This window comes from Sinocyclocheilus rhinocerous, unplaced genomic scaffold, assembly GCF_001515625.1.
Source record: "Sinocyclocheilus rhinocerous isolate Xijiao unplaced genomic scaffold, SAMN03320098_v1.1 scaffold1232, whole genome shotgun sequence".
NCBI classification, from domain to species: Eukaryota; Metazoa; Chordata; class Actinopteri; order Cypriniformes; family Cyprinidae; genus Sinocyclocheilus; species Sinocyclocheilus rhinocerous.
The window spans coordinates 72,063-81,926 of record NW_015657490.1 but is presented as its reverse complement, the minus strand read 5'-3'; the positions used below and the strand labels follow the sequence as shown (position 1 = coordinate 81,926).

Sequence of the window (9,864 nt, the reverse complement as noted above, 5' to 3'; positions counted from 1 at the left end):
AAGCAGATGTCTCTAAAATCAGAGATGTCACAAGAAAATTACAAATACATTGTGGATGTAAACAGAGAAAAGAAATAGATGGATATTCTGTAGTGCTTGACGAAGTTATGAAAACTTCATGAATTTCTTTTGCAGATCATGACCATACTGTACCTTCACTCTGTGACTTCTTGGAATATGGTGCTGAGTAAACTTACACATTGAGTAAAATGTGAGTTTTGAGTAAACTCACATTTATAACATGTGAGTAGGGCTGCACGATAAATCGCATGCGATATTTAACGCGCTCTTTAATTGATTTTCCCGTACATTTCTGCCATATGTACATTAACTGACAGTCACCACTGATAAGCTACCACTAAATATTGTAGAAACTTAATTTGCTGTAAAGTTGCTTTGCAATGATTTGTATCGTGAAAACCGCTATACAAATAAACTTGAATTGAATTGAATTGAATTATGCCCATAGAAATGGACTCTTCTCTGGGGAAAATTTGTGAGAGTTGCTTTGCCCGCATTCCTTTGAGCAATAAAACCGGTGTTATCAAATGATTTATCATTGGTTGCCGTGGAACCAGAGGCCTGTTCTGCCTTTTTGAGGTGTTAGTTGCATTTTAGGGGAAGGGTCCATAGACCCTTATAGTTGGCTTGTTGGTTGGGTGAGGCAGGGGCGTAATTTCCACTGGGGATAAGGGGGACATGTCCCCCCCACTTTTCAAAATCCCGTTTGTGTCCCCCCCACTTTCAAATTCGTCTGTTATGATTTTTTTTAACCGCACGCCGTCATCGCCACGGAGTAGCAGGACCGAGCAGGACACAGGCCCGCGCATCCGCGTCCAGGAACGTCGTCGCGTGCACACTCCAAAAATAGCTCACTGAAAGTTCTAATGAACGTGTATCGCGATTGTGGCACAGTCAGCAATAAAACACCAGAAGCCACAACAGATGACTTTAATGTCATCATGGATGAAAAGAAAGAAAGGAGATGTGAGTTGGTTGATTCAGTAAATTAGCTCAGGTCAGGATAATCATATTTTCTGTCTACACCTGTTGATGTTAGCCTATTGACTGAGCTAACGTTAACATACATTGTTGCTACGTAACTTCAGACTGTTGTTAGCTAAATATTTAATGTAGAACAGTGGTTCCCAAACTGGGGTATGTGAGGCGACAGAGGGGGTACGCGAACAAAATGCTGAGTTTTGCGGTGTTACGTGAACAAATCGTTCGTGAAAGTCATTGATTCAATGATTCATTCATAAATACAGCCACTTGCTTTGTTACTGAATGAACGAATGACTCGATGACTCACGCATTAAGACAGTGACTTACCGCCACCTACTGGCGCTTTCAGTATTTAAAATAATCACTTTTCACTTTTTTATCATCATTGCATATTACTCTATTGAACATTTTTTTAAATAAAACATTATTAATATTGTATTTATAAAGATAAAAAAATGCACTGGAAAGTCCATTTAGGGAGCAAATATTGTCCTTTAATGGAAAAGGTGCAGTCTGTCAATTGCACGCTCCCTCAAAACTTGCGACATCTGTGGCATTGTGCTGTGTGATAAAACTGCACATTTTAGAGTGGCCTTTTATTGTGGCCAGCCTAAGGCACACCTGTGCAATAATCATGCTGTCTAATCAGCATCTTGATATGCCACACCTGTGAGGTGGATGGATTATCTCGGCAAAGGAGAAGTGCTCACTAACACAGATTTAGACAGATTTGTGAACAATATTTGAGAGAAATAGGCCTTTTGTGTACATAGAAAAAGTCTTAGATCTTTGAGTTCAGCTCATGAAAAATGGGGGCAAAAACAAAAGTGTTGCATTTATAATTTTGTTCAGTGTGTATATATATATACAAAGTTACACAAACGCATCTGCTCTCTTAAACTTTTTAGATGGTGGACATTCTAACACCCCAAAATCTTATTTAAAAATCTCATTCAACATTTTTTTCTCACTTTTGTTCACTAGCTAGGATGCTGAACCAACCACTTGTATACATCGAACTGCAAGTTATGCTACTGAAATGAGACAACAGACTAACTTTATTATTATATGTGTATTATTTTTCAGTTATTTATTATGACACAATCATTTAACACATTACACGACTGCTATGTTCATTATTACATCCAACAACAGAACACCTCGATCGCTTAGGAGTCATTCTTGTCTACATCTGCTCCGGCGGTGAAACAATGGCGGACTGATGACAGTCACTCAGGGCGGGTCTAAGGTAAGACGCCAGTCCAGTCTGTGCTGAAACGCTACTGTCAATCAAACTATCGTGGGAGGGGCCTGTTTTTGTGACCTCACACAGACAGGCATCTGAGATCGGCTCGATTTGAGAAAGGGGTAAAGATTTTAGTAGATAAAAAAAAACATTTCAGTTCAAACAACTTGTAAAAGTGCATGTAGCATCTGATGACCCCTTTAATAAAACCTCACTATAGCATCACGCATGTGCAAAGTTGTCTTGATTAGATTTTTCACAATATTTTGACATTTTTAAATTTTATAAAATGACTTAATTCACCAAAAGTATGACATACTCCAGATTTCCAAATACAATAACATTCCCACAATCCCATGAGTTAGTGATAGATAGCTAAATATAGAGTCCAGAGACTATCCTGTTTATCTTCAGCCTTGTTAAAAGTTAAGAAAAGAAAAAATGATTTTGAATCTTACCCACACTTTTTTTAAAAACTCATCAGTATTCATTTCCATTTTTCAATCATGACACAAACTTTAATTTTAGACTTTAATTTTCACAATTTTCAGTATTCAGTTGTTTCTCTCTTCCCACAGTGACGGGATCTTATTGTTTAAGCAGATTATCTCCTTTTTCTATCTTTTCCAGGAGAAGAGTTTCTTTTTTAATTTTCTCGAGTCCAACAATGCGGTCTTCAAATCCAGGATGTTTCTCCGCCTTCTCTGTTTTGATCAGTATTTCAAGGTATTCAGCTGTGGAGAAGGATTTGGGCTTCAGTGCAATTTTATCCAGTTGTCTCAAGCAATCAGAGGACATTTTGATCATTTGCTTTAGTTTGTCCTCAAATACAGAGAATTCCTCTTCAAGTGCATCAAGCATTTGCTTTGTGTCCATGAATTTTCCTTGTGCCTTCATGAAGTTTTCTTTCAGCTCTTCAATGTTTTTTTTCTCTTTTTTAATTTCATATGTCCACATGACCTTTTCCCTTACATGAGCAGTGTGATGACAAGCTTGAGGACAGACAACACAGTAACCAGCATCATTCATCACAGCACAAGTACTCACAGGATCCTCTGCAGGAAGGAAGCAGTTAGAGTGGCATGTAAAGATGCAGGTGTTGCAATTCAAGGTAAAACATTCTACAGGGATTCTGTTTGCTTTCATCACATCAACTTCTTTCTCAAAATCCTTATTATGCTTCAAGATTTCACTCTCATTTTCCAAACACTGCTTAAATGTTTTTATTACACTCAGTGTAGAGAGACCAGCAATTATTTGAGAGCTCAGATCTGCCATGACTTTCTCAAGACACTCTCGTTCCGTCAGGACATTTTTAGTCAGCGTCAGATCTTTACTTTCAGTGGTCCCCAGTGCTTTGAAAAAAGCCTTCATCTGTTTGAAAGTTGATGTCCAGACAATCTCGTACAGTTTCATACTGTTGTCTTCATCATCATCATCATCTGAATCATCATCATAGGTTGTAGGCTCTTCTACTTTTTTGTCTGCATACACAGCGGTGTTGTTGAACTTGAAATGGGTGGGTTGTCCCATTTTATTCTTTTGACAGGGCAGATCTGCTGCTTTGATGGCTTCTAGAACTGGGATTTTTTTACCATCTGCAAATGTCACCAAAATCATGATGTTCTCTGCAATATCTTTGCCAAAAATCGACAGGATTGAGTCAAAGATGTATCTCTGATTGGCACTCAGGCGGGGAAGAGAGGCCTGTACAACGAAGCAGACAGCATCAATGTGATCAATTCCCAAAGGGCTACAAAGAAAGCTTTTGACTTGCTGCGTTATCAGTTTATCATGTTCAATTCCTCTTGTATCACCAAAGCCGGGTGTATCTACAATTGTGAGAGAGTAGGGAATTTGAAAGCCAGGCTGATTGTACAGCTCATAAGAGGAGACGTTGTATGTCTGACTCTCAGCCTGTGAGCGATTGGTTACTTCATTGATTAGTTTGAAGCGATACGCATCCTGCCACTTTATGCCCAGTATGTAATTGATCATCACATTGACCAGTGTGGTTTTTCCTGCACCCGTTGATCCCAAAAGAAGAATTACTTTGTTTTTCACGTCCTCCACTTTTCTTCCAAATATATACTGATTAAAATCTGCATTCTCTTGAGTTTTTTGGTATAGTGTCAGTTTATGTATTGAAGGATGCCCCTTCTGTATACGTGAAGATTGATCCAAGAATGACCCACTTCCAACCTCACCTGACTGTTTGCTCTTTGAACCAGCAGAAAACACAGTTTCAGGGCTGGGAAGACTCACTCCGTTATTACCACAGTTGGCCAAAACTCGAAGTGTGTAAATTGCATCTGCTTCCAGTCCCTGAAGAGTGCACTCCTTGTACGCAGATTTCACAGACCTCCATGGCATTTCATTTTCCTGATCTTTTGTGCATTCTCTGAATTCCAACACATAATCAGTGACCAGGATGTCCTCACCCACAGAAGTAGGAACATCCCACACTACAGTTGCAGACTCAGATTCCACTCGTTTCACTTTAGGTGCTCCTGGAGGGGCACATGGATGGGTCCTGAAGAATGATGTTGTGTCACTAGTCAGACTTACCCCTGGACGACACACTGCCTTGCAGGTAAAACAATATTCTTTATGCGGTTGTAACGGCTTGACAGTGATCTCATCAGAAACCCCATTAGTACACACATATGTCCAGTCAGAGCTGTCTGCAGACTGATATGAGATACAGTACGACTCCACACAACTAACACCACGGTCAGGAGGTTTGATTTGCAGACGTATGCAGTCATGCTCAGCACTCAAGAAAACAGGCATTGGGGGTTTTGTGGGTAGCTCATACTGTAAGCTCACGAGTCGTCCCCTTTCATAAACATGAATTGAAGAGGCAGTACTGAGTTCATCTGGGATTGATGCAATGCAGAACTCAATGTTCTTTCTTCCATCATTGGCTTCTTTGAAATCTAGGAAGGCCTGTATCGTTTCCCTGGTCAGTGCAGTTACATCTCTTGAGGAAAACCATTTCTTTGCCTTTTCTGTAGAGTTTTGATCATACCTTAATTGTTCTCCATTGTTACATGATTGTTCCTTCAGGTAATTCTCCAATTCTGAAAGGTATGGGTCATGGTCTATTAAGGATGAGAGTGCGAAGACTATCACATTGGATGCTTTAAAGACAAGCTTGTCCAAATCAGTGCTGGATGAAAGAACTTGGACTTCTTTCATGATGTCGAGGTAAGATCCAACAACATTCATCTCTCGCTCTCGCTCACTTAGATACTTGGTTAACAGAGCACCCTGAAACGGCGATCTTTCTTTTCTGTTCAGATAATCGGAAAGCTCCTGTTCTTCTTTTCCTCCACCCCTTATAGATGGAAGAAGCCTGCAGAGGTGTTGTTGAAAAACAATTTTGTACTCTGAGCAGAAGTCCTTAAATTTTCTGAGCTTGGATTTGATTTCAGGGAATTGAATGGTGATATTGTTCCTCATTAGGTCTTGACATTGTATGTCACAATCATCCAGTTCATCCGTGATCCGGTGGACATGTCGTATTAAGCCAACACTGATCTCCCTGATTAACTGAGCAGCTGTTGAATCTAGTTTTTTTAGAGGGTACAGCCAAACAGTCATGGGCACAGCATTCTCTCCATTTTCTCCCAACCGTTTTGGCAGCCCTGAGTACACCTTGATGGCATCTAAATAGGAAACTGGATTGTTTTCAAGAGCAAAATCTCCATGGAAAGTGCAGCTGAACTTGTTTATTTTATCTTCTTCGGATTCACTCATTTTCAAAGATGCTTGACCTTCAATTGATAATGAAGGTATCTTTTTGATTGTTGCATGGAGGTCACCTTGTATCTCTTGGTGGTTTTCATTGGACGAAACCTCACGGTCAAAAATAAAGAATGCTTGAGCTCCATACAGTAGAGCCGTAACAACATGTGTAGCTGAGCCCTCCTCATATACATTGCAGTGCTTTACGTTCCCTGCTCCAAGATGCTCCATAGTTAACTGCTCAAAACGTGATGTTGTCCGATAATGTAGGGTAACTCGAGACTGATGTTTGGACTTCTTCTTGTCATTTAAAAAGCCAGCTGAGCCTTTCACGCTGACTAATCCACTCAGAAAGCTGGCTTCAAGAGATGCAGAAACACTCAAAGCTTCTACTTTTTCTTCTCTTGAATCTGAGGCAATGATTTTGAAGTCAGTGTTTGGCTGAAGTCGTACATTAATATTTTTCTGTAGCATTTCAGAGTCCCAGAGAGTTATTCCTAAAAAGAATGTATATATTGCCTGTTAAATTAAGTCAAAACTATGAACAACTGTTTAATTTCTCTTTCAGTCTCCCGAGGCCAGCGTATCCACTGTACTGGGCATGTATTATTATTAATATCTTTGAGATTATTCATTCATCCTGTTTTAAGTTTTAAAACCATTTAGATCATGTTATTGTAATTTCATTTCTATAGTAGTGTATTTGTGATTTTATTACCTGGAATGAGAGCATCGCTTCTGCAGTCATACAGCATTCCCAACTGAAACGGTCGGCAAAGACAAGCCAGTTCAAGAGTCCCAGAGCCAGACATGTTTCTGATGAAGCTGGTTGAGGCCTCTGTTCTGAAATATGGCTTCCCTCTCTACAAAATAAATTATATGTAATTTATATACATGTAAATTTGAATTTCTTTAACTAGTTTCACACTTTAAACTCTTCCTTGAACCTGTTTAAAGTTAAATAAAGATATAATTGAACAACAAAAAAATATTGTTGTATATTCTTGATTAAAATAAGCAGTCTTTACAATGCAGAATAAAAGATTAATACTGTCAAATTCATCTTTTTCCCCCAAGCAGCCCCTTATGGGTCCCTGGGTGCCCCAGGACCCCAGTTTGAGAAAGCCTGGTGTAGGAGATCAAGCAGAGAGCTGCCTGCCATGCCATAAAAAGTGTACTTGGCCCTTACAAATATATTACTGTAATGCTAGGAACTGAGCAAAGGCAAGATGAGGTGGATCCATGTGCAGAGAAAAAGATGGCAAAACAACACAAACACTGATAAACAAGAAACTTGGAAACAATAGCCAGGAACAAGGGCATCTACAGTAGACATACACAAGGGTATAAATACTCTGGGAAACAAAGGTCTGACAGGTGAGAGTAATTAGTAACCATAGCAACAAACAAGGCAGACAAAGGGAACAAAGGCAGTGAGGCAAACAAGAACAGAAACCAATAAGCAAATACAGAAACAGCAGGAGAATGGAAAACATTTCTAAATAAAAGTCCTAATCACAAGACAGGGTTCATCACACTTGATTCCCCCCTTCCAGCCACATAAGAAGTTTATTTATATATCTCTGTTTGCATGGGACAAAGACATGTGACTTTTATCTCACATGCAGACTATCTCTGCATTAATAAGGCAGAGAAAAAGATGGCAAAACAACACAAACACTGATAAGAAAGAAACTTGGAAACAATAGCCAGGAACAAGGGCATCTACAGTAGACATACACAAGGGTATAAATACTCTGGGAAACAAAGGTCTGACAGGTGAGAGTAATTAGTAACCATAGCAACAAACAAGGGTAGCCATAGAAACAAACAAGGCAGACAAAGGGAACAAAGGCAGTGAGGCAAACAAGAACAGAAACCAATAAGCAAATACAGATACAGCAGGAGAATGCAAAACATTTCAAAATAAAAGTCCTAATCACAAGACAGGGTTCATCACACTTGATTCCCCCCTTCCAGCCACATAAGAAGTTTATTTATATATCTCTGTTTGCATGGGACAAAGACGTGACTTTTATCTCACATGCAGACTATCTCTGCATTAATAAGCAATAATTATTTTTTTTAATTAAATGTATTTTGCAGGACTTGCAAAATGCGTTCAAACATTTCCTTTTCAGCAGACAGCTAATTCTAAGCATGCAGTGCTAAATGCTCTAAGTGTAATAACAAACGTTTTGAAAAAGAAAGATTAAAACATGATCCGTTATATTTGATTTGAATGTTGCAAGCTAATCACCAGATAATAAAGATAAGCACACTGGTTTTGGATTTCAGAAGTTAACTTTTTAATGTTTGGGTGAATGGCCATACAAATGTGTTTATTTTTTGTTTTTAAGGTGATGCAGCAACAAAATATTATAGGTATGATCATATCTGACAGCAATAGAGTTTAATAACACATAATAAAAGAGTATAAAATGTTTAAATGAAGTGCATCAAGATAATTCCTAAAGCACTCAAGGATTATATAATATGTAAGCAGGCAATATAGAAGCATACAGAAGATAAGCATACAATTTTTTTCATCCTTTTCAACAGCAAGAAAGAATGCTACAAAATACAGTACTCCAAATTACTATTAGTAATCCTATTTACTGGTTATAAAAGAAAGACTAATGTATTGCATTAATAACAGTTTCAACATTCTTTATGAACTGTTATATCAGGTGATAGTGTTGTACATTAGGTGTTAGTTTGTGTAGTTAAGATTGCTTGATGAATTCTCTTCTTCTCTTCTTGTTCTCTAGATCTGTTGTTCTCATCTATATTTCTCTTTTCTTCTTCTCTTAATTTAAAATTATTCAATTCTTCCTTGTTCTTCTTGTGTATTTTTCTTAGTTTTTCTTCTTTTAATTTTAATTGGTCCAATTCTTCCTTGTATTTTTTTTTCTCCACTTCAGCTTCTTGAAATGTGCTGCACACATCTGAATATTTGGGTTGAAGTGTTCTGGAACAGTGTTGTAAATACAACTTAACATGACGAAGCAGATATTGTCCTCTTTTGGAAGACCAAACAAAGTACTTTCGCTTTAACAACGAAACACACAGCATCTTCACGACATGACAGCAACAACAATACTAAAGCAAGAATAAAAGTTACGCCTTCTTTGTTTGCGTGAACATTTGGGCGGAGTTATGCAAATCTTCCCACATAGTGATGTAGACATGTGGGGCGTGTTAGAACGAACCGTTTTAGGAGGACGTGGACAAGTCTTAACTTTTATAAAGAATATCTCTTTGGGTTTGAGACTTTAGTCTTTGCAACTTAAATGGTTTCTTACACTCACGAACAGCTTGTAACACTCCAAAGAGAAAGGAAAATTGACCCCATATGACCCCTTTAATCTTATGTGAGTTTTCATCATTTTCAACTTTTTTTTCCAGATGTGCTATTAATTTCTTTAGGGCTAAAACTTTTTATTTTCTTTTTTTGTCACAAGGAAAAAATACTGAATGCACCTTTAATGTTATGGGTTGATTATTTTGCTTTTGATTTAATTATGTTGCAAACTAATAATAAAATGAACTTTAAATAGGTCAATTAAAAACCTAATCTTGTTTCAGTGATTACAGTGTGTTACAAAACAAAAATGCATCCCAGTATTGTTCTGGAGAATTATCAGCACTCTTAGAATGCCTCTCATTCAGTCAGATTTGATGACTGGATCTAACTTTTAAAGAGGTCATATGATGCGATTTCAATTTTGTTACAAGCTCTTAGTGCATAAAGAAGATCTGTAAAGTTGCAAAGACTAAAGTCTCAAATCCAAAGAGATATTCTTTATAAAAGTTAAGAGTCAATCACAATCACATGTGGTTGCCGCAAGCCCACCGGACGC

The 9,864-nt window shown here is 38.0% G+C and overlaps 1 protein-coding gene across 2 annotated transcripts in view; it reads right to left on the bottom strand.

Moving 5' to 3' along the window:
- Positions 1-2,408: 2,408 nt before the first annotated feature.
- Positions 2,409-9,864, bottom strand: part of LOC107721062 (uncharacterized) — a 33,053-nt gene continuing 25,597 nt past the window's right edge. For both annotated transcript variants that reach the window (XM_016528918.1, XM_016528919.1), the window contains 2 exons: positions 6,720-6,864; positions 2,409-6,498 (listed from right to left, as the gene is read on the bottom strand). In XM_016528918.1, coding sequence (XP_016384404.1) covers positions 2,840-6,498; positions 6,720-6,813 — 3,753 coding nt within the window. In that variant the 5' untranslated portion in view covers positions 6,814-6,864 and the 3' untranslated portion in view covers positions 2,409-2,839. The remainder of the gene's footprint in view (positions 6,499-6,719; positions 6,865-9,864) is intronic.